The sequence below is a fragment of the Botrytis porri genome, assembly GCF_014898465.1.
Source record: "Botrytis porri strain MUCL 3234 chromosome Unknown BPOR_012, whole genome shotgun sequence".
NCBI lineage: Eukaryota > Fungi > Ascomycota > Leotiomycetes > Helotiales > Sclerotiniaceae > Botrytis > Botrytis porri.
Window position 1 is genome coordinate 883,695 of NW_024066086.1, and position 25,306 is coordinate 909,000.

The 25,306-nt window shown below is 38.2% G+C and overlaps 7 protein-coding genes across 7 annotated transcripts; 3 read left to right on the forward strand and 4 right to left on the reverse strand.

The window, feature by feature from the left end:
* Window positions 1–929: 929 nt before the first annotated feature.
* On the forward strand, window positions 930–1,734 carry EAF01_008806 (uncharacterized protein; the record flags this gene model as incomplete). The annotated part of the gene is made up of 3 exons (XM_038917062.1): window positions 930–1,060; window positions 1,125–1,178; window positions 1,242–1,734. The coding sequence occupies 3 exons, from the start codon at window positions 930–932 to the stop codon at window positions 1,732–1,734; spliced, it is 678 nt and encodes a 225-aa protein (XP_038767456.1).
* Window positions 1,735–6,492: 4,758 nt separating this feature from the next.
* Window positions 6,493–7,456, forward strand: EAF01_008807 (uncharacterized protein; the record flags this gene model as incomplete). Its single annotated transcript, XM_038917063.1, has 2 exons — window positions 6,493–6,660; window positions 6,947–7,456. The coding sequence occupies 2 exons, from the start codon at window positions 6,493–6,495 to the stop codon at window positions 7,454–7,456; spliced, it is 678 nt and encodes a 225-aa protein (XP_038767457.1).
* Window positions 7,457–9,659: 2,203 nt separating this feature from the next.
* Window positions 9,660–11,111, reverse strand: EAF01_008808 (uncharacterized protein; the record flags this gene model as incomplete). Its single annotated transcript, XM_038917064.1, has 3 exons — window positions 9,660–10,409; window positions 10,471–10,606; window positions 10,735–11,111. 3 exons carry the CDS (start codon window positions 11,109–11,111, stop codon window positions 9,660–9,662), a joined length of 1,263 nt encoding a protein of 420 aa, XP_038767458.1.
* Window positions 11,112–12,577: 1,466 nt separating this feature from the next.
* EAF01_008809 (uncharacterized protein) lies at window positions 12,578–14,126 on the reverse strand. Its single transcript, XM_038917065.1, has 3 exons — window positions 13,951–14,126; window positions 13,165–13,888; window positions 12,578–13,082 (listed from the first exon to the last, which is right to left on the reverse strand). The coding sequence occupies exons 1-3, from the start codon at window positions 14,048–14,050 to the stop codon at window positions 12,758–12,760; spliced, it is 1,149 nt and encodes a 382-aa protein (XP_038767459.1). The 5' UTR covers window positions 14,051–14,126; the 3' UTR covers window positions 12,578–12,757.
* Window positions 14,127–14,647: 521 nt separating this feature from the next.
* EAF01_008810 (uncharacterized protein) lies at window positions 14,648–16,050 on the reverse strand (the record flags this gene model as incomplete). Its single annotated transcript, XM_038917066.1, has 3 exons — window positions 14,648–15,105; window positions 15,201–15,748; window positions 15,839–16,050. 3 exons carry the CDS (start codon window positions 16,048–16,050, stop codon window positions 14,648–14,650), a joined length of 1,218 nt encoding a protein of 405 aa, XP_038767460.1.
* A 4,681-nt stretch (window positions 16,051–20,731) lies between these two features.
* EAF01_008811 (uncharacterized protein) lies at window positions 20,732–21,594 on the forward strand (the record flags this gene model as incomplete). Its single annotated transcript, XM_038917067.1, has 2 exons — window positions 20,732–21,101; window positions 21,164–21,594. 2 exons carry the CDS (start codon window positions 20,732–20,734, stop codon window positions 21,592–21,594), a joined length of 801 nt encoding a protein of 266 aa, XP_038767461.1.
* Window positions 21,595–23,365: 1,771 nt separating this feature from the next.
* Window positions 23,366–25,168, reverse strand: EAF01_008812 (uncharacterized protein; the record flags this gene model as incomplete). The annotated part of the gene is made up of 1 exon (XM_038917068.1): window positions 23,366–25,168. One exon carries the CDS (start codon window positions 25,166–25,168, stop codon window positions 23,366–23,368), a length of 1,803 nt encoding a protein of 600 aa, XP_038767462.1.
* Between the last annotated feature and the right edge of the window lie 138 nt (window positions 25,169–25,306).

A 25,306-nucleotide genomic window follows, 5' to 3' on the forward strand; every position in this document is an offset into this window, starting at 1 on the left:
GGCTGTCAAAGGGAAAACGTATCCCAGCTGCCATGACTACAGTTATCTCTCGTTTTAACTTGACAGCAAAACATAACATCACAGGATATCATCTAGGTGTAAACTCCTCTCACCAAAAATGTTTCAATACTATCCTGTCTACCGGAAGAATCATACCTGTATCCACCCTCGATTCGATTCGCTTCTCTACCGAGCACAATCTCAATATCTTCGGCTAAAATTCCTTCGAATAGCAAGTGGAAGCCAGTTTTCAATGCAGATCACATTCATGTTAATCAGCTTTTTGACCAGCTACTTGTATTAGTCATGCAGGTATTGTAGGTCTCAAGAAATACACGATGCTTCGTATAACAATATATGCACCCTATCGTGTAAGAAAGACAGTAGTCAATATTCTCAAATTTCAAAGAAATATCTCGAATTGTCTTACAAACACATCTGCTCCTACTTTCTTTCCGTAGAAAAAGCTAATCTTCCACGGTTACTAACAGCATAAAACATAGGACTATCTTTCCGAGAGAATACACTTTTGGAAATAAGTCAGCCGCGCTATTAGTTAGCTCTCTTTACTTGCAAAATATTCATATAAAAGGGTCCCCACAATGATTTTTTTTCTTCCTTAATCTCTACCACCTTCGCTCTATAATCCTACATTTCATAACAGTCTTTTGACAAAAAGAAGACTTTTATAGACGTCAATTTTACCACGCTCGACCTCGACTGGCTCAATATGCCCGATTTGTAATTTCTAGTCGGCAGGATTAAATCTCTCATTACAATTTTCCACATATACATCACATCACATATCATATATCTGGAGCTACAACTTGACTGAGTGACAATAGCACATTAAGCTCCATCGTATCAGATCATTTCGATCTACTCTCTTATTTAATTCTCTTCTTGTCTATTTATCAATAATATCGAGAATGTCGTCACCTATCTATTTGACACCGTCTGATAGCGATTCAGACGTGGCGGCCAGCCTGTTATCATCGCCTGATTACACGGCGGAGGATAATGCGAAAGAATATCCAGGATTCAGCATGGCCTTACAAGCGTATGTGTATCTCGAATGTGTAGCCTCGCCAAGCAAACTCAATTCGACTAACTTATAACTCTAGAAATGGCACTACTAATCTTCGTACCCCCTCCCCCGTTGAGGAATTGAACCAAAAGTAAGTATACCGAGTTTCAAACACCACAACTCTCGATCAATTTTGCTAACATTCTTTTTACAGAAAGCGAAAACGTGAAGATCTAGAATGGAGCCACCGTAAAGCCCAAATTCCGACGAATGGGTATGGATTGACAAAGGAGGAAATGAAGACATACACAGAGAGTTCAGACAAATTTGAGAACATTCTGGCAGCTCATGCTGCTTCAGGTGTCATTCCCCACGCAGTAGACTTCAGGATATCGCTTGCAGACCACACAAGATGCCTCAGCGTTCGCGATTCCAACAGCGGAAAGCTGCCAAAGGGCGAATCAATTTTGACATCTCTCGAATTCATCGAGCGTTGGATTCGTCTGACACCACCAGTCTTCTGCAACGCACAATCTCCAACAGTTCAAAAGTGGAATGAGGAAATGAAGGAACAAGATTTCGCAATGAGAGAGAGCTCGAAGTGGGGTCCGCTCTACAGAATGTACGAGGACTGGATTGTAGATCAGACTAACTTCTACGAGCCCAGACATGACTCACTTGACAGTCTTGATTTTGATTTTGGTTAGGAATGCTATATTATCCTTCGCAGCTTGGTGAGTTCAAGTTTCTTGACGCTATCGATGATGAATACTGATCCTTCGATAGGCTTTACCAAGGGATCAATCATATACGACGGCGGTACATCCTATACGCGGGATACTTGGTTAGAGTCAGTTGACAGTCTGTATAATATTGGTCGGTTGGATATAATCTATTGCCTGATAGAAGGCAACTGCGTACCCTTATCTATCACTTTTAGATTGATAGATATGGCTACGCTTTTTTTTTTTTGGAACATACACAATTTTGTAAAGTTTAAATTTTAATTTAAAATTTATCAGCGATTTTAAAAAATATTGCCAATGTTCGTTGGTGAATGATGTTGCACCACACCCACCGCCTCCCCCTTTCCCCAACTTTGACACCACCCCCATTCCAATAATAATACCCATGTCTAAGTACCACAGAATACAACACATGATCCAAATTCCATCCTGTTTGAACTCGTACTATATTTGTTGCCGGTGCAAACACATTCGACGATGAACATGCCACATCACGAATATATCACGCCACTTTGACACATTTGTCGATCGATATTATCTTGGGTCCTTCCGGTTGCTTCCCACTACCGGCAAGTATATTTGAGCTGTCAGCCGAAAAGGATGAGTATTCCGTATCTTAATCGACACAATCTCACTTCCTTTCGGTATTTAGTGTTGACATATCGAACGACGACTTTCTAGAAGAGGATTCGCCATCAACATAAACAATGTAATTATTACCATGCAGATGCTTTTTCATGTCTTCAATGTTTTGTACTATTCACAAACTAACCATCTATACAGACAACATCCGTCAATTTCATCTACAACTCATATTCACACCGTCACATATCTCATGATGCCTCAACAGTAATCCACCCTCCTCCACCCCCAAACATCAAGATATCAACATTCTCTCATATTCCTGCTGACATACCCAGGAACAAGAACGATCCGAATAGATTTACCAGCAAGAAAATCCCTTCCAAAGTCTGCTCATCTAAATTACGAAGTCGGATCGTTACATCACTGGGTACTCGGGACCATGAAACTGCAAATACTAGTGAGAAGGAATTATCCCCAGGTTTAGAAAAATCGGAAGGGTCTACTTGCTCGGGGAATTGTGGAAAGATCGGGGGATGCGAGAGAAAGGGGAAGAGTGTTAGCTTGGAGTTTTGAATGTTGGAAGAAGGGAAGGAGGGAAGGAGGGAAGGAGGGAAGGAGTGGAGGAGTGGAGGAGTGGAGGAGAGGAGTTAAGAGGGAAGGAGGGATGGGAAGGGATAGAATCCGGCGCAGGGAGTTATGTGAGATGAGGCAGGCGCGGACCTGGTGTGGCGTTTTCTTGGAGTACTGGTTTGGTAGAGGAACGTGGGAGAGATTTAAATGGCTTGGCTTTTGTCAATTGTTGGAATGTCATGAGATCGAAGGAAGATTGGGAGTATATCACCTGAATCATTAAGTCGGATACCCTACTTTCGGGCCACCCCCCTTTTGGGCCACTTTTTACACCAAAAATGGAATTTTTAACTTTCTTATTTATGAATAGAATTTATTGAAAATTTATATATATATAATTTAGATCATTTTTAGTTTAGCTTGAAAATTTCAGATTTTTAGGAATATTCTGTATTAAGATCTAGAGCTTCAAAATATCGATTTTTAAATTTGTATGAGAATCACATACAAATTTGAAACTTTTATAAAATCTTTAATAACTTTTTAATAAAAATTATTAAAAATAAACTATAAAAGTTTATTATAATTTATAACATGTTTATTTTAAAGGATTCAGAAAAAAAAGAAAATTTCCTATAAATAGATATTTAAAAGAATACCCTCAAAATTACAGGGATTATTTATACTACTTCAAACTCACTATATACTATATCTTTATATTTGTTAATTTTTTTTAATTTTTTTTTAATTTCTATATAGATTTAAGCTCAAAACTTTCAAAAAGATATACAGTTTTCTTTTAATGATTGTTGTTAAAAAGTTATTAAAGATTTTATAAAAGTTCTAAATTTGTATGTGATTCTCATATAAATTAAAAAATCGATATTTTAAAGCTCTAGATCTCAATACAGAAAAATCCTAAAAATCTAAAATTTTCAGATTAGATTCAAAACGATCTGAATTATATATAGACAAATTTTCAATAAATTCTATCCATAAATAAGAAAGTTAAAAATTCCATTTTTTGAGATTTTTAGTGGTAAAAAGTGGCCCAAAACAGGGGTGGCCCGAAAGTAGGGTACCCGACTTAATATTTACAAGCATAGGATTGTTCATTGATCACAAATTAGCATCAGTCTTAAGAAATTGCTTCGATCAAGTGAGAATACATGAGGATGTGGTGGTATTTATAGGGTGCGTTTCCTCTCGTCTTCATACTGGCATTTGAGAATTATTGCTTGCTTTACCATGATTGCATACACATCGCCATATCATAGATTTGAAAAGAAAACTACAGAAGGGTAACGACAATACAGTCCGATGAACGGAATCTTATACCAATATATACTGCCAAATTGCCTAGGTGGGTATAGTCACCTCTTCCAACGTCTTGTGAATATCTACTTATCAACAGCGATAAATTCAAGTATTTTGTCAGTTTTGATTGGCCATGTTCCATTAGCCCTCTATAGCAATCACAAAAATCGATCACGAGGTTGCCATCTCAAATTCATCACCAAGTCACATTCTAAGTATACATTTTACCGAATGAGCCTTCACTATACCCCTATGCAGATGCCCGCGGGGATGTTACAAGAGTGGCTATAATAATGTGCACAGATTGTTGATGTATCTTGCGACTAAGCGAGAATGAAGAGATGGGTTAGTATGTGTAGCTACAGCTGTAGCTTGTCAAAAGTCAAAGAGGTAAGGTTATCTAAATGCCGGACAGGGCTGAGAGTCTTAAAGGATTGACGTTCGATAAAGTTGAATTATCGAGGATCGCTGTTATATCTTCTTGTCCAGATTTTGCAACAAACGGCACGGAATGTTGGTTGTGACAACTTCCCACTTACAATATTCTAAGGTCTTTGCTTACCTAGATACCTACCTGGACAGTAAAGGTTAGCTCGCTTATTTTGTGTACCATTTATCGAAGGTGTGAGGGGTTTTAGCTCTTATCATGAATGGCGTGAACCAATACTGAAAATCTGATAGTTGGATGGTTGAGATATCATTTATTGAACTTTGAATGGGTTTTCTTCCTCTGTTCTTTCACACATAAATTGAAGGTCGTCACCTGCTCGTTCACGTTAGAAATTGAAAGAAAGTCTGGCACTGACGCTGATTGAGAGGTTGTTTTAAGTGATCTGTTTTAAGTCCTATGTAACTGTTGAGCTTTTCATTTTACCCTAGGGTAAGTCGTCCTAGGGGTTTTCGATGTTTGTATTGTTTTGGAATGTCTGCACCTTGGCGATGTAACAAAAACTCGATGAAACAGGAAGGTATCAAGTGGCTATATAAAACCTTGAAAAGAAAGAACGCGGCATGAGCTATTCTTGATAGCTTGAAGTTAGTGTTGATTTAAGATGATGTATTTCCATCGTTTCAAACATTGTATAGTCTATGTGTCCCTGAGTCAATTTCTACGCGTATATCATCTCGAATCTACCCTTCCTTTATTGAATACACTTGCATTATTAAGCGCGGCTTCAATTCGATCATAGCAAACGGGGTTGCAAAATGCAGGAAGTTGAAAAGATTTAGGGAAGATAATGAAGAATCAAGATCAGTCAAGAGGAAAACGACGCATATCATTCCAGGAAATGGAGACGAACGGATTGATATCGATTGTTCTTTGATCAATACGGCAGAGGGAAAGTTCATTCTGAATATCTTAAAAGTATGTCAAATTTTTACGGATTATAAACAGATATTTTTCAGCAAGAAAAAGCTAATAATTGAAAGCCGAAGGAAGGAAATCCGATGTGCTCGTGTCTGGGTTGTGAAATCGGGAATCGTAGAGAGCGTAAAAAGGTAAGTTTACCATTAGTTCATTTTCTATAGGAAAGAAACTAACTAATCAAAGCTGATCGCGGCTATGGTTCATAAGCAGGTGAGTCCATAAGACGATGAGAGCTAGCTCGCCGAGAAAGATGCTAATCGGCAACAGAAAATATGGCGATATATGAGTATAGTGTATTATCCAACAATCAGTCTTGAGCAGAAAATTTCTAGTGAAACTCTTCTCGAGAACTCAAGATGTAGGTTTTGCGCGGATGCACCAAGTGTAAGTTCATTTTCTTACATTCTAAAACAACAGCTGGAGCTAGCAGATGCTAATCGATAATAGTGCCCTCTTCAGTCCCACAATATAATATCTATAAAGCCCCCCACGAATGGATATAGCGAAAAAATGAACGAAGAAGAAAAGAACGAAATGGAAGCATCAAAGAAGGCCGTCGCAAGAGATGAGAAACCATTGCTATTCGAAGCCGGTTGGCACGATGGACAAATGCCAAAATCACATGAGGAAGGATCTGAACTTTAGAAGCGAAGTCTGGAAGGAGAAAGTTGCAATTGTATCACCAAGTCTTTTTCAGATGTCTAGGTACTTGAGGAGAATCTTGAGCGAGATGAGGTCGTCACAATGTGAGCTTAGTAATAAATTACTACCAGCATCAATTAGTCCGTGCACGCATTTCCCCAGACTTTGCAGTTTTACCCCTCCAACCCCTCCAACCCCTCTATCTATAATTCCTATCATTGTTTCTTGAACCCAATATGTCCACCAATTCCAATATAGCAGCTATGGCTTCTATTAAAGAGTTCACCCTCATTGTTGCGGCGACAAACAAGATGGGAGTAGGTAAAGGAGGAGGACTTCCATGGACAGGGTTGAGAGAGGAAATGGCTTATTTTGCGAGAGTTACCAAGAGGGCTGGTCCTGGGGTATGTATTGCCTGATTTCATTGGCCATCTGCTCTACCACTATTCCTACCGGCGTAGCAGTGTATGCTACGCTTTAAACCTCTCTGTATAGCTTTACATCACAAATAGATGGAGCATTGGAGCTGGACCTTTGAATTCACACCCTTCTATATTTTCCAATAGAGGCGTAGAAGGGAAGGCTAAGCTATGCCATTCTGAATACTTCTCGGAGTTAAAGCCTATGGCTGGAACAGTTCGACAAGTGACAGAAAATCGGTTAAACTGACCGAGTGGAATTTTTGAGCAGAAAACAAACGCAGTAGTCATGGGCCGCAAAACCTGGGAATCAATTCCTCCTAAATTCCGACCTCTCGCGAATCGAGCAAATTATATGATCAGTCGAACACAAACTTCTGATCCCTCAGATGGTTACCTCGGTCCTGATGCACATGCAGCAACAAGTTTGACGAATGCACTCGAAAAATTGGGATCAAGGAGTCAAGCAAAACATTCCAGTAATGAGGAGGAAAAGGAAATCGATAGAGTTTTCATAATTGGTGGAGGACAAATATATAAAGCGTCATTGGAATTGAAGGAAGCGAAGAGGATATTGTTGACCAGGATAATGGATGATTTTGAATGCGATACGTATTTCCCGGTTCAATTGAATGAAGATGGAACGGGTGATGGATGGAAGAGGACGGATACCCAGGCACTTCGAGAATGGACTGGAGAAGGGGAGGAGGTAGAGGGTGTGAAGGAGGAGGGAGGTGTAAAATATATCTTCGAAATGTGGGAAAAGATCGAGGAATCATAAAGGAGAGGTGCAGAGACAGGGGTTAAGCCATTCTTTGAGATGATAGACGATGGATTTAGAATATACCCCAACAATAGGGTCGCTTCATGTCGAGTCAACCAACCACGAGCCATCCGATTCCTTTCGTCACCTTCCTCGCTCCTTAAAGCTCACATTTGCATATAAATACTTCCATCAGCATTCACCCTTGGGGAAAACCAAGCATGTGATAGTTCTGGATTCCCTCTACCCCTCGAAATCTCGCTCAAATACCGCCTGAATTGCCGCATCAAAACTATTTCTCTACTCCTGTTTTCCCATAAATGAAAATCAAATGATCTAGCAATCGATACCTCAAAACATACCAGAATGCTCATTTCATGCAATAACCTTCCTCGTGTCTCTGTCCTCTATATATTTACTCTACCAGAACTCAACCACGAAGTCCATCCCAAGCGGAAACAATTAATCCAGAGGTCACAGTTTGTTCGTCTCGGGGGATCGAAGGCACCATACATGGTATGACGTAAACTGATCATGCTAGCGACGAAAGAAGATTCATTAGGTATAATATCTATACTACCAAATTAAGTTCTGGCTTCAGCACATGGCCATGACTAAAGTTTGAAATGAATTGGTCTTTTGAATCTCGCCAGACCAAGTTGCTCCAGGAGAAAGGATCGGAATGTAACCCGAAAGTCTATGGGCAGATTACTTCGAGGCAATTGTCTGTCCGAGATCCTTGAGGGTCAATTTTCTACGAGATTCTAAGTAATAGTGTCGCAATTCATATGATATGCCTCGTAGCATATTCCAACTTGCGACTTATTGCACTCAACAATGAATCCCGCACACTAAGTCTCGGTCTTCTGAGTGACAACAAAATTATCAAGTGATCTTGAATAGTAATAGCACCTCCATACCCACTGCTATAGTCTCGCGAAGAACCCCTTGTACAATTGATGTATTGATTTAATGCTTATGTCTATATTCTCTATCAATCCTCCGTTTAAATCACGCTTCGTAGAAGTTATATCTCAAGAGTAGCTCGAGTTCGATATCTACTTGTTTATGAGGGGTGGGGGTGAGGGAAAACTTGGGGTTTTGATAGTCACCTCCTGAGTATATACAGAAATCGGTATAAAACACTATGTGTATTCTCAGAATACATCTCCAGCATCTGTAAGAAGCGGATTACACACCCCTAATCCGAGAAAACACTAAACTTCAATTGGGTTTCGATATTGAGCACTTCCGAGCTGATCTCAGAACCATATACTTATAGAGAATATCATTAGTTGACTCATATTTCATATTCCGTGCTTCGCAATGCAGGAGCGTATATGATGACTAGATACTAAATCTACACACGTTTCACAAATACACGAATACACTCTATCTGCAGAATGAGAAATTTACCAAGAGAGCAAAAGAAAGATGTATGAAGTATTTCTCAACTAAATCTGTGTGTTCCTTCCCCTCATTCATATATTCGGTTGTTGTATCTACACATCCATTCATCTACATGTATCGAGATCCAGCATCCATCACATCCATCAATGCTGACTCAAACCCGCAAGTATGTAATTATCAACTACGTTTGATGTATTCGTATTTTGTTTCGAGATAGCATGTTCATTTTTCTCTTTATCTAGATTTGTTTTTGTGTCTTGGGGTGTGGGTATGGGTATGGGTATGGATTCGGACGTGGTGGATATTGGATTTTGGATATGATATGGTAAGGAAGGGATTGTGATGGGGAGGCTGTGCGTGTATGTGTGTGTGTAAAGAAATGATATATTGATGATGAGTATTTGGAAAGTCGGGTAGTGGAGGATTTCTGAGTGGTATTGATGATGATCTTTGTATGCATTTTTTGCTCTTGCGAAGATACTGGATAGATGCTAGAAACTGATAGATACTAATAGAAAAGGGAGATGTATTAAAATTTCCGATGCATTACATTATTTTGTATATTCATTTATTATTTTGAGAGTAGTTGTGAACTGCATGCAGTACACCTCATTCATTTTGAACCAGAGTCAAGAGGCTGTACCTCGATCTTCAGAATTCAGATCCTCTCATCAGCTCAACAATCATTCATATGATTCATTACTATCTCATACATTCGTAAATCGTGCTGGAACTAGTGTACTCATACATTCCCCCCCCCCAAATTACATCTCTCACCTTTATTTCCTGTACCATACAAATGTACATGCATTCAAGAGAAGCTCAATATCCTCTCAACCCCACACACTCTACAAGTGCACCTAAACTCATATTCTTCTCCTTCGTCCCTAGGTCCACAATCCGGACATAGAGTCCATTCTTTCTCTCCCTCTCCCTCTCCCTCTTCCTCTTCCCCACCCTCTCCATCTTCCTCTTCCTGTTCATTCGCTCTCCCCTCAACCTCCCTCTCAATAATCCTCTCTACCTCGACCTCCACGGGAACCCTCACCTCCCTCACCACCTCCTTAACTCTAATCTCCGTCCTCCTCCCCAACGCTCTCAACACCTCTTCCCAAAACTCTCCATTCTCACTCATCACCCTCCACAACTTCCTCTTCACCTCTTCATTCCCCAACATCCCCTCTAATTCCTGCACCGCCGCTTCCACCAACGCGTTTCGCAGTCCCGGATTCTTTGCGGTCGTTTTCCCGTATATCCGCTTGATGCAATCGAAATAGATATCCAGATCGGAAATTTGCGTATGCAGCGTGTGACGGAAGGATACCGCGGCGAGGGTTTCTAATGCAGGGATTTGCAGGTGTGAAGCGAGGTAGAAGATTTGTTCGTGCAGGGGGAGAGAGTAGCTGGGGCCGGAGAGGTAGGTGGAAGAGCTGGGGGAGCTGGTGGGTGGGGGAGAGGGGATGGAATAGGCGGATGTGTAGAGGTATTCTAGGAGGGCGATGATGGAGTCGAGGGGGAAGGAGGAGAGGTTGAGCATGCTGGGTTTGGTGGGGGAACCGAACTAGAGGGTGTTGTTAGTGGGTTGGTGTTTCTTTGAGGGGAAGAGGGGATAGAGAACTAACCATATTGCACACTCCGGTATTATCAATCATACTCTCCAGAACTGGGGATTGCGAACACACAACTACTTTATGTGCATTCCATACTCGCACACCGTGGAAGATTGTCAAGTCTGAGAACCGTCCTTCGAGTAGAGCTCTATCAAACCGTGTTAGCTTCAATTTCGTGAACTTATCTATCTTAACTCCATATTACTCTCTCCATTTGATCTTCAAGTCCAAACAATTCAACAGCATCAGAGGAAACTCGTGAAAAAGGAAACTCACTCTCTCAATGCCAACAACGGCCCCTCCAACACCACTTCATTCTCCTCAAGTCCTGATTCCCTTCCCCCAAACTGTCCATTTCCACTTCCATTCCCCAACCCAGCATTCACATATCCCGCAAACCCCACCCCACTACCTTCTCCTCCTACTCTCAAACCACCATCTCTCTCCTTCCCCTTCCCCTTCCCCCTCTCCATCTCATCCAACCCATCTAAATTTAATCCACCAATCCCTCTACCCACACTCCCACTTCCACTCCCCATCCCTCCACCCTGCATATCCATCTCCTCCCCGTTTCTTTCTCTCCCAATCCTCTCACCCTGCGCAAATTGTTCTTTCCACAATTGTCTAGCAATTTCTTCTTCTATTGCATCCATCAATCTTTCTATTCTTTTCCCCTTCTTCCCAACTCTCTCGAAAAATAATTCCGGATGAGGAAAATAGGTCTACACAATTTCCAACCTGTATGTATTCTCTCTCAGAAGCGCAATACAAGCGCCCTTTGCAAAACTTCGCGGCGGTTCAAAACCGCGCGTTGAAAAAAATCCCCTTTTTCTTTCCTGTCCTCAATTCCTGCAGCTAGTTATCTGAAGTTGAATTTAAATCCAGATCCAAGCTCAGATCTAGAGAGTACTAATAATCACGTATTTGTCGTGTATCTCTCTCTCTCTCTTCCTCTATTTCCTTCCTAGAATGAATGGAGAAAAAGGTTCGATACCTGGAAGTGTTGATGTTTGCTTCAATCTTGATTTCGATTTCTCTCTCAATATCTTCAGTATCTTCAATGTAAACCCAAACACACACCAAATCCCCTCTCAACAACACGTATCAAAAGTGTAAAGATTCCGTATAATTCTCCGCGCGTTGAATTTATTTGATAGCATGAAATGATTCATTCATTTATTCATTCATTGATATCCAGGAAGTAAAGTAATTCTTGTCAGATTCTTGTCAGATTCTAAAGCGTTGTTTGTTTATTCAGTTTGGTGTTTATTTGTTTGGTGTTTAATTTACCGAGGGTGAGTGAGAAAAGTAAGTTAAATAAGTTAAATAAAGTGATCAAAGTAAGTGAAGCAAAATTCACTTCACGATTAGAGAAGTCAGAGGTAAGAGAAAATAAAAGAAAATAAAAGAGAAGTTTACTTTTTTCCAACATCCCATAAGAGTTCCATCAATGTGAGAAAGAAAGGAAGAAGAAACAGAAAAGAAAATATGCATACTTGCATGTAAGATATGCATATATAGTTGCAGATACAGATACTGATACCAATACCAATACCAATACCAATACAACATGTACGATTCCGCAGATGTATATGGATATGTAAACGCAAATGCAAATGCAAGATACCTACCTCCCATCCAACCTCCCATCCAACCCCCCAACCAACCTACAAGACCCAAGCCCACACGCAATCCAACCATCCAACCACCTACCTATCAAACAAACCAAACCACCCCAGGAATCTTCCTCCAAACCCTCTAGAAACCACACAGAACCAGAGAGTTGCATCTCAATTATGCAGAAGTAAGAGAGAATGCCTAGAACCAGCGTATATAATAAACGCAAGACCATATTCCATAAGTCAGGTAAGTCATAAGGTGCGTTTGGGTGTGATATCACATATTCGGTGTTTGAAGATCCAGTTGAGGGAGAAAGCTTGATCCTGGAGTTACTAAACAGATGTGATGGTTAGGAGCTCTTCAGAAGAAATCGAAAGAATCTATCGAGGAGTTAACAACTTTCGCCGTGGAAATGCATCATAGCTTTTATGCTTCTCCTATCGAGAAGTACAAGTGTGTGTTCAGTATATTTTTCCAAGTAAATAAAGCAGAATTCAATCAACATTGCAATACTTCATTCATTTATTAAATAAAACAATTAAAGAAGGCAAGTACCTACTACTCGTAAATTCATACACAATCTTACACATCCATCCCATTCCCTCCAGATCCGCATCCGCATCCTCAAACCCCTCATCCACCACAATCCCATTCAAAACTACCACCATCTCATCAACACTTACAAAAACTTCCTCGCCCCCCACTCACCAAGCACACCTACCATACCAGCCCCCACAACCATCCAAGTCCATTCATTCTTCAACTCCTCTTTCCGTGGCCAGAAACTATTTTTCTCCGTCTTATAACTCTTCAAATCCTTTGCTTTTTTCAAATCTCTTTCCTCATACCTCTCTTCCTGACTCTTCTCATTCTGTCCATCTCCTCCTACATATCTCAAGAAGGCATAGTTTGCAAGAGGTGCCAGAAGCATGAGAGGATGGAAGATTCCTGCTCCGTAGAGAATGAGTGGGAAAGAGGCGTGGATGAGTGCATCTCCTAGATAGCTATGGGGGAGATTAATGTTAGTTATGTAATCAATTAATCAAGTGACGAGAAAATGACGGAGCAGAGAAAGGAAATACATACTTAGGATGTCTAACAATACTCCAAACCCCATCTCTCATCAACCCCACCGTTCGTTCCTTCTTATGACTCTCCAACTGCCAATCCGCACCCGCTTCCAAAGCAAATCCCGTCGAGAAAAGGAACACTCCAGCCGCATTAGCCACTTGCCAACCCGGATTTCCAGGAAGTGGCTGATTTCCAATCAGCGCCTCCGGAGCCACCAAACTCATCGCAAACGGAAGCGCAATAACCGATTGCACAAGTGCTTCAGGCAGAAATGTGGAAAACAGTGTTTTATTCCAAAAGTCTCTTGTTTTGGGTAAAGAAGTATAGCGCGCGTCGTCTTCGCCGCGAGAGATAGCTCGGGATGTGATGCGGTAGAAGAGACGGAGAGACCAGGCGGTGAGACCTGCCATGATGAGTTTTTGAGGATAGGCGAGATGCGTCCATGTTTGTGAGAGGTCGAAGTTGTGGCGTTCGAGGGCGAGGGTCCAGGAAGTGATGAGGGGACCGAGGGGCCAGAGGATGTCTTTGAGATCGAGTCGGTTGGTGAGACGGGCGATGGTGTAGGAGATGAGCGAGAGGGTTGTGTTGGTGGTTAGAGCGGGGAGAAAACTACGTTGTAGTAAACCAATTGCTGTGGCGTTGACTTGTGGATTCCATGGTGGAATGATGGATGAGTTGGATCCAAAACGATCTTGTTCTGAGACGGCAGAGTTTGAAGTATTATTTGTTGATGCCTTGCCTATCATCTGTCGTCAATTGAAATATTCTTTGTTGAATTGACCAACAAACATGAAGTCTTACCTAGACCTGCCAAATTCCATTTCGATACCCTCTCAGTGACTTTCTCAGTAGGAATAGGATGGCCTCCAAAATGCGAGGCATGTGTATCTTGTTCGGCCATATTTAATTTCAATCTACCTTAATGCTGTGTTGGGGTGGATGTGTTGAAACTTCTCATAATTTACAAATAAGAAATGCATGCTTTCTTTACCTTTACGTCAAAGAGCTCCTTGCCCCTCATGCCAAAGAACGTCGTTTCAATGACGTTATTGCTCCATCTAAGGTTACCTACCTCTCGGAGCTTCATTCCGTCCATGATAGCTGCAACTTAACCTACCCCATCCCATGCAAAACATTAGAGATTTAATTTATAAAGGTACCTGTACCACATTTCCCGTTTGATATATCATTTGCATTTAAGATCCATCGTTTCATATTTATCAAAATTCCCATCTCATTTGAATTTCCCAAACGGAACTCTGAGCTGATGATACCAATTAAGACACGGGACGAAGAGTTGTAATATAAGGTTACGGGTGTCGAGAAGTTCAAAATGGCAAGTTGAATTGCTTAGTCAACTCTCACCCAATCACTCCATCTTTATACCCTCCTCCACTCCAACAGTTAATTATAGTCAGATACCCAGGTAATGCAGAAGATGTACTTCAGTATAATATATGCAAATCTAAAGATTCAATCTATATCCTAATCAACATTTCTACTTTGCCTCAACAGCTTTATCTGTAACCCTCGCAACATCCTTCTCATCTCCATCTTTCGTCTCAACTTCCTTACTCAGATCTCCCAATTCCACTTCTGTCTCTCCATTTCCTACACTTCTTCTTCCAACTCTCCCCTTCCCAACCCATCTTCTCCAAGGGCCATAAAGTAATACACTCGCGCCTCCAAAAACTACAAAAGCTCCACAGATACCGCCACCAATAACGTCAAAGTGATCTCCTGCAGCATTAACTCCATCCCAGAAAGGTCCTGTGGAGAAATTCGCTATTAGGGAAAGTAATTGAATGACTCCGATACAGATAGCCACGAGGACTGTAATCCCAGTTAGGACAATTGAGTAGAAGAGAATAGCTACTGTGTCGCGGGCGAGAGAAGTAGATGTGTAGAGAGTCATCATTAGTGCGCCGTCGGTGGTGTCGATTAGACACATGCCGGCTGTTATTTTGTTAGTACAAGGCATTTAAAAAATGTTCTATATTGTAGTATTATCTAGGTAATGAAAAAGAAGAAAAAGAAGAAGAAAATCATACCAGTAAATAAAACAGGAAAAATCAAAATTAGCCAAATATTAGTTCCTTTGGCACCTTCCACAGATGCAATTCCCAGAACCGCAATCTCACTACTAGTGTCGAAACCCAGTCCGAATAGTACACCCAGAGGGTACATTTTCCATGGACGATCAATTACTTTGAAGACTCTTCGAAGAACTCTCATCATGATTCCCCCACCATCAAAGCCTAATCCCGTTTCACCTCCATCTCCATCGACTTCTTCCCTCAGAACCGCTCGTAATTTAACCACCAATTTCCACAAAATCCACGCATTCCCAATTCCAAGTATAATGAGTACACCAGCAGAGACACCAGTACCGATAATTCCACCTATATTACTGAAAGAGTTGAAGCGTGACTCAAGGGCGCCAGAAGTGGCTGCAACGACGATACAGGTTATGATTACGATAGTAGAGTGGCCTAACGAGAACCAAGTACCAACTGTCACTGGTTGAGAGGTATGAGGAGAACCAGAAGCGATGAGACGACGGGTCATAAGATCGATTGCGGATATGTGATCGGCATCGCTGGATTGGATGAGTCGAAGTTTGAGAGTAGGGAATCACATGATCACAAGGTAAAAAGTGGTTTTAGAAGAATCAGAAATCAGAACTTACAGAGCATGTCTCAAACCAAATGTATATGAAAGTACAGCAGATGAAGATAGAAGTGGGTGAGAACGTAAAATGATAGCCACTGCTACCCAAATGATGATATTGATAGCAACCAAAATAGATATGATCCTAACTGCGGGGTAGGGCAGGAAGCGAATTTGAGGGGGTAAACGAGCAATCAAGGGATGAAGACATGTTGGCGGTCTCGGAGACATTTGAGAGGAAGGTGAGATGCAAAGAAGATACTTCCTAACTGAAACATCAAGTTGAACAAGTACAATTGTACAAAACCAAAGATGAATGAAATTTTGCAGAAAAAAATGTTGAAGTTGAATACCCCACCATTGCCGCCAGTGTTGCAGTATTCGGTCTATCAAGGTCAACGTATCAATCCTAATCGGGGACCGCCGACTGGACATTGATAAGATAATGAAACTTTCATTACCTATTTTGATCGAGTATAATTCAGTGAGAAAGACTTGGCATGAGAGTAAAGTGTTCAGCATTGAAGGTGAGGGAGGGGTATTTTGTGTCGACTTCAGAATCAATGCGAAAGTTCCTCTTCTGCGTACGGAGTATGTAACGTAGTTAAGTGTTTGCTCGATGCAACCAAGAACAGCATTCCAGTGCACTTGATTGAATTGAGCCACCAAGCATGTAGAGAGATGGCGGAAAGCCTCAATCCCTACGACCTCTTTGATCTCAATTCTGTAAAAGTCGAGATCCGTACATGGTATATGTGAGAACCAATGTAAGAGTCAGAAACGTAATGGAAGGGCTTGATGAGATGCAAGGTGCGTGCTGAATAAGTAGTAAGTACATAATTAGCCAAACATTTTTCGAATGTGATCTTGATGGAAGTCGGCCAAGAACAACCTTGGGATGTGAATGTGGATGTGGATATGGATGTGAATGTATGTACACCGTATGAATAATCTATATGGTCACACTCATCAACTGACCAACACACACGAACAAGGAGTATTACCTCCTTCATCCAACAATACCAATTCCAAACTTGTCTATTGAGATCCAAAAATATGATATCACCAATTGGTACAACTTGGGCTGTCGAAAGGTTTCTCGAATCATTAAATCGTGGCTTCTGATGGTGTCGATACTATACTTGGTACACTTTATTACTCCCATCAATGTTATTATGGGAATGGTAACATCATAAGTAACATCACAAGTAACATCACAAGTCACCACACGTACTTCTTTCCGGACCGAATGAAATCTCCTTATTCCTTCATCCAGTTTCAAGCCGAAGAAAGTGTGGAATCTCCAATTCTCAATCCATTAAAAGCTTTAAAGTTGATCCACTCCCTGGGTACTTTGACTGCTTCCACCACCATGCATGTAACGAATTCCGATTGTGCCGTCAACCATCTAACTAGATGGTTTCTTTGATTAATTGTTGGTTGTGAGGGGTTTGGTTTGGGTGGTTTTGATTTTCTTTCCGGTGGACACCGGACATAGATATCGAGAACTTTTAGTGCGGGGCAAGGGATTTGGGATTTTTTGATGATGATGATGATGATAACAAGGTTTATCATCGAGTGGGCGACTTTTCCCTCAATTTATATTTTCAAATCTATATTATTCAACCACAATTGATTGAATTAATTAAAACTATTAAGATTTTAACAATCTAGGATTTATTATATTATTTTAATAGTTTCTTATATTATGATTTGTTTTTCCATATTTATTATAATATCGATCAGAAAATGCTTTTTTATTAAAATTCCCCTCTTTTTAATGTTCGTTATATTAAATCTAAATATTAAATTTTTATTAAAACAATATATTTAAAGCTTTTTATTCAATAAATAATTTTTCTTAGTATAATTAGGTTTTTTATATATATTTAACTTTTATTTAATATTTCATTTATCTTTCGAAATATAGAAATCTTTATAATTAATTAAATTCTAGACGTATTTTTATTCAACATTTAGAAATCTAGAACTGATTTTTTTATGATTTCAAAATACAAGAATATTATTATATATAAGATTGAATTGATATGAAAAGAAAAGTTCTTAATTTTCGCTTATTTTATTAATAAACTTTTATATTTTAGATTTATACTAACTTTTTATATAGATTTTATAATAAATAAAAATCTTGAAGATAAATAATCTTATTTTTATTAAAATTCAATTGAAAATGAAGAGATTAATATGAAATTCATTATATATATACTATGTTATTATTGAAAAATATATTGATAATTTATATGACTTTTAATATGATTTTGATGTTCGACAATTAGCTGTGCCCCAGTACTATAATTAGTGTTTTTATATATATTAATATTTATTTAACATTTCATTTATCTTTCGAAATATATAAATCTTTATAATCAAAAGTATATTTTTATAAACTAATTTCTTATATCTTTAACTAAAACTAACATAATTTCAAATATAAATATAAATATCGAAAAGCTTAATTAATAATAAGTTATTTAAGATTTTATTAAAATTAATTAAAAAAGAATTTCAATTAAATCATAAAAGGTTTAAAAGATTTATTGATTTAAATTGAAAGAGGAAAAATTAGATATATAAATTTAAATATTTCATTTCGAAATTATAATTTTAAAATTAAATGAGATTAAATTTATTCTTTAAAACTTTGATTTTATATTTTGAGAAGTAATTGATTTTATATGTATAATTTTAAAAGCTATAAAGAATTTAATCTTCAAAATATAACTAATATACGCTTTAATAAATTTATTAATTTAATTATTATATGAGCATTTCAGATTATTAAAATAGTTAATATTAAGTAGTTAAATTAAATAATTTAAGTGTAGTAATAAATGTAAATATATAATATTATTTTCCTTATAATATCTTTGAAAAGCTATTAATTTATAGTTTTTATGTTTATTTAATATTAGTATTAAAAAAAGAATTCGATTTTTAATATATCTATTAAAATATTTTAATTGTTTTAAATCTATCTTATTATTTGTTTATTTATTAGATATAAATTTAATAACTCATTCTATAAGAAAATTAATTTTAATATATTAATTAGAGAAATGAATCTATTTGTTAGGCAGACTTGATAAGGTGTATATACACAATATATATAGATAAAAAGATTATTTATTTTTATCTACCCTCTTTATATAAAAAGGGAATTATTATATCTATATATATATATTATCCCCACTTATATACTTCATACATATATAAAGCAAAGCATAACATGTAATATTACATTGTTGGTCACGTGTTCCGACACTATTCTTAAATTATTAAAAATAAGAGAATCATTTCGCTTTTTTTATTTTTGTATATTATTACTATAGTCTGTTCTCTATTATCTAATTATATTAATTTACTTTTATTATATCTTTTAATTTTAGTAACAATCATTACTATATTTATAATCCTTATTATAAAGTCTATTTCATAGAAATTATAGAAATCGTTATTTAAAATATTATATTTTACTTATACATTTGTAATTAATCGAAATCACTTTTCAATATTATATTTTACTTATATATTTGTAATTAATCGAAATCACTTTTCAATAAGTTTAAAACATTTATAGAGAGTTTTTTAAAAGTTATAAATACAACTAAAACATATCTTTAATTCGATTTAATACTTTATAAATTAATATATTCAAAGCCTTTTAATATATTTTATATCTTTTAATTTAAGAATATAATTTGTTATATTCTCTATATTTTAAGCTTAGGTAAAAACCCTTTCGAATTTGTATTAAGAATATATTAAATATTTACTTTTTTTTCAATTGTATAATATTATAACGATTCGTTTAAGTTTTTATACGAAATAATAAATCATGTATTTTATATTAAAAAATTATATGAGGGATATTATAAAACTTGTAAACTTTTCGAATGCTTAATTTTTTATTTTTATAAGGTTAAATAGCTTCGATAGTAAAAAAGATTCGCGCTTTTTAATTGATTGATTTTATAATAATTGATTGATAAATCGTATGTAGAAGTTGAAGGTGTGAATTGAGGGAAAAGTGGTTTACTCGATGATATGGCCCACTCGATGATAAACCACGTTAGTTAATGATAATAATAATAATGATGTCATTTTGAGGGAAGGGGGATAGTTACTCGTAAATGTCAGAGTGAAGAATGGATTTCAACACTATCATATAAGATCTAAAGTACCTGAGAGTAGTAATTAAGTAAATGATCAAATAACTACCTAGAGTCAATACGTTAATACGTAAATACGTAAACAGAGAAATAGTTAACTATATAAATAAAAAAGCCTTTATCACAATTGAATACCATAGTACATACATAATACATAATAGAACACGTACCTAAGTACGCCCTTATAGTAGTAAACTATCAAGGTACCCATCCTCTTCCTCCTCCTCATCATCTCGATGCATCATGATTCCATAATCAAATTATCAAGCATTAAGTAAGGAAGGAGTCGAGGGAGTACGATCACCAGATGTAGACGATCAACCGCAAGCAGGTGGGGTCTTCAAGAACGGCATTGCTTCATTCGTACTGTGAGGTCTGCCCCGCATTTACTTCCCTTTCATTAGTAAGGTTACGCTGAGAGGAAAAGCCGCAAGCGTTTATTTGCTAGATACGTACCTGCCTCGTCTGAATCTCGGATTCTAGTGCCTTCTTTTGGTCGAGACTTTGAGAACCCGGTAAGGTAAGGTAAGGTAAGGTAAGGTAAGACTGAGGGGGAATAAAAAAAGAATAAATACATGTCATCTTCCCTTCTCCTCTTCCTTCTTTTTTCTCCATACATACACAGTACAAAAACTTCTTTCTTCAAAATTTTATAAACAATACCTCAATTTCCACTCTTCCTCTTTTAGATTCCCCAAACACAAACACAAGACTCACTCATCATGCCCATCTCTATCCCAAAAGCTAATTCCCTCAAGGACCTCTTCTCCCTAAAGGGAAAGGTTGTCATCATCACCGGTGCTTCCGGACCCAAGGGAATGGGTATTGAAGCCGCACGAGGATGTGCCGAGATGGGAGCTGATGTCGCCATCACATACTCTTCCCGTCCTGAGGGAGGTGAGAAGAACGCCAAGGAATTGGCCGAGACATATGGTGTTAAGGCCAAGGCATACAAGTTGGACATTGGTGACTATGCCAGCGTCGAGAAGTTGGTTGCCGATGTGGTCAAGGAGTTTGGAAAAATCGATGCTTTCATTGCCAACGCGGGTCGAACTGCTGATAGCGGTATTCTTGACGGAACTGTTGAGGCTTGTAAGTTTTCTCCCAATGGCACTTTCCTTTTGGAATGAACCATGACTAATAACTATCTTCAGGGAACGAGGTCATCCAAACCGATCTTAATGGAACCTTCCACTGCGCCAAGGCTGTTGGACACCACTTCAAGGAGCGTGGAACTGGTTCCTTCGTCATCACCGCTTCGATGTCCGGTCACATCGCCAACTTCCCACAAGAACAAACCTCATACAACGTTGCCAAGGCAGGATGTATTCACATGGCACGCTCCCTCGCCAACGAATGGCGTGACTTCGCCCGTGTCAACTCCATCTCCCCAGGTTACATTGACACCGGTCTCTCCGACTTTGTCGACCAAAAGACCCAAGCTTTGTGGAAGTCCATGATCCCTATGGGTCGTGATGGTGAAGCCAAGGAGTTGAAGGGTGCCTATGTCTACTTGGTATCTGATGCTTCTACCTACACCACTGGAGCTGATATCGTCATTGACGGTGGTTACTGCTGCAGATAAATGTATTTATTATATCTATTTTTTTCATGACATGGCTGGGATGAAAGGAATGGTTGGGTTCTGGAGTTTGTCACCAAAAATGATGGCTGATATTTTAGCGATATTCGATTGAAATGAAAAGCAATTTTTTTTTCGAGAATCGTCTTCCTTCAAGTGAATGTACTATGATTATATGTGATCTTGACAACTTCAAGTAACAGTAATCTATATCTTGACATACAATCTGTGAAATTGAAATGATTTCATATTCTGACCTGAGAGATATGACTAACACCCCCAGTTCAACATGATTTCCACCAGATATCCAAGTCACTACTACCGCACTCTAGCCCATTCATTCTAGATGCAAAGGTATTCTCCTTCATAACCTATCATCAACTCCTCTCTCATCTCTCATCTCACATTCTCAAAATGAGTTATTAGATTAATATCTATACTACCTTCTACTTTCTTTCTCCTCTCTTAGTTCTTCTTTCCTATGTCTTTTATTTATTTCTTTTTTATTTCTTCTTTTTATTTCTTTTTTATTTCTTTTTTTATTTCTTCTTTTCTATTTTATTTCTCCTTTTTTATTTCCTTTCTTTTCTTTTTTTTTCTTTTATATTCCTTTATATTTTCTTTTATACTCTTCTCTTTTATTTCTTTTCTTTTATATTCCTTTATATTTTCTTTTTATACTCTTCTCTTTTATTTCTTTTCTTTTATATTTCTTTATATTTTCTTTTTATACTCTCCTCTCTTATTTCTTTTCTTTTACTTCTTTATTAATTTAAAAAGAATATAAAGACCTAATACTTACGCTATTTATAGATTCTAAATATCTATATTCTATTCTATTTAAAGAGCTAGCTATATATAGAAAGTTATAGACCTTATATAGATACTACTAAAAGAGCTAGTCTCTTTCGCTTTCGCTTAAGACTTTTATAAAATAGTAGCTAAGAAATTAAAGCTACTTTTATTTATACTTTTCTTTTTATCTTTTATTTCTCATTTCTCATTTTCTCTTATAAATATACTTGTAATAATAACTATCTATCTCCTAAAATATAATCTTATAGAAGTAGAGAAGCTATTAGAAAGAAGCTATTGGAAAGAAGCTCTTTAGAAAGAAAGAATAGAAAGAATAAAATAGAAAGAATAAAATAGAAAGAATAAAATAGAAAGAATAGAAGTATATATTAATAAACTAATTAGAAGAGAAAAGATTCATTTATTTGATCTAAATACTTTCTTAACCTACTTCACCTATTCCAACTAACCACGCTCAAGAAGCTGGAGGCAATGATAAAGTATAAAATCAAGTAGAATGGAAACACCATGGAAATTTTATCTTAATATAATATAAGACATATGATTAATAATATTTAATAGAATCTACTACATCTATCTAGGTATATAATCATGAATCTAAGATAAAAGACTTTTATAGTATCTACTCCACTACCTAGGTAGGTGGACATATGTATGTAATTGTGATTCCCAATTCTTCATTTTATCCGCTGAACACAAAATGAAACGCCTACTACGCCACGTCGCGCCATGTCATCCATGCCATTTTATAGGTATCTAGCCTTCTACCCTTCCTTCCATATATCTATACATCAAATTTATCTATAAACTAGCCAATGAAATTCATAGACGCTTCGTGTTTGTGTTTTGAGTCGTCGTGACGTGGAGATACGTACTTGTGAAATATGATGGGAAGTATGTGAAAATGACAATGCCACATCATTGACCATGCCCATATCCACATAAACCACAAGATTTGTTAGTTTCTACCACCTCTACCACCACCTCTGCCACCTCTGCCTCCACCTCTGCCTCCACTCCCGCCACTTCTTCCCTCACCACCACCACCACCACCTCTTCCTCCTCCGTGTGGAGCTCTAGGAGGATCTGGGATAATAGTCAAACCCGGAGTGCCCTTAAGTCCCATCTTTCCGACAATGCCTCTGTAAAGCGTTGGAGTCTCTGGTGCACCCAATCCTTCCTTCGCATAAACATTGCCTTGACGGACTAACTCCGCATTATCCCACTTCATAAGTTTGAGATGATTTTTGTAGTATCCTAACCAAGCTTGATATGTTTTGGAATGATTATCCATCTTCGATGCGACTCTTAAAACATCGTTTGCAGAGCTCAGATCTGCGGGTGTTGGTACGAATTGAATTTCTTTCAATGTCCATTTTGGGAATGCTCCTTCAGCATCTGTAACAATGAATACACCACGACCTTCTTTGCCTGCTCTGGCTGTACGACCTAGACGATGAATGTAAGATTCTTTATCGGCTGGAACGCCCACTTGAAAGACATTCGTGACGCCCGGGAAATCCATTCCACGAGCAACGACATCTGTAGCTACAAGAATACCATTTTTGGCTTCGCGATAATCGTTTGTGACTTTTGTTCTCTTACTTTGAGACACACGAGAATGTAATGCTGTGATGGGTGGGAAATCTGATAAGTGAGAGAGAATGTCGGCGTAGAAATCTACAAGGGCAGCGGTAGGCGCAAACACAATAGCCTTGAAGCTATCCTTACCTTCCAACTTCATTTCTTCGCGAATAGAACCTACCATTGCTGGGGCCACATCAGAGAAATTTGGAACGGTAACGAGATGTTGAGGAACACGTGCATGAGTATTGACCTCTCCCTTAGGAATGGTCGAAATAAACTTGTAATCTTTTGAGAGAACTAAGTGAGCGACCTTCTCAACGTGAGGAGCAATAGTGGCGGAGAAAAGCATTCCTTGTCTGTTGGTCTTGGCCTTGTCTGGAAGACATCTAATAATATCTTTAATGGCATTCATAAAACCCATATCGAGTAATCTATCTGCCTCATCGAGAACAATAGTATCGAGATTGCGGAAAGCATCAATAATTCTTTCATCATTGAGATGGTCAAACAATCGACCTGGAGTGGCAATGAGAATATTACATCCCTTCAAAATACTTTTCTCCTCTGAAGTTTTATTGGTACCACCGATGGCAAATCCAACTTTGTAATAAGGAAGACGTTGTAATAATTGACTCGCTTCTTTTGCTATTTGTTGTGCAAGTTCTCTCGTTGGTGTCATGACTAACAGAGAAATTCCATCTTGAGGACGTCTCTGTTTGTTAATGAGTGTCTGAATCGCAGGAATAAGGAAAGCAATAGTTTTTCCAGTTCCAGTCTTAGCCTGTGCCAAACAATCTGCGCGCTCTAAAAGTAAAGGACGAAGAGTTGCGGCTTGAACCGGCATCATATGGTCGAATTTCAAGTCTTCAGTAATGGTCTGGAGAAGAATTGGGTCGAGGAGATTTTCAGCACCGAGATCTACGAATCGTGGAGTATCGAGAGGGACTGCAGAGGTAAGTGGAGGAGCGGCAACTGCAGCCATTTCTTCTGCAAAGGATGTGGAAGCAGAAAATGCTGCCTTTTGGATAGGTGATGCATTTTGGGTAGGTGATACATTTTGAGCATTGCTGCCACCTCTGGTATTTCTGGCATTTCCTCTGGTACTTGCTAATTGAGAAGAATAACGACCTCTACGAGGTTGCTTTCTAGCTCTGGGGTTTGGTGGAGATGACATCGCAATGGTAATCGAACGTAGAAGTCCAAGGCGATTGTGGTTGATGGTTTTATGAAGAGAAAGCATTGAGAAAGCCTGGATTTTTTGAGTTGAGGTTATCAGAATTTCTTTTTTGGAAAATTTCCTAATTATTAGTGA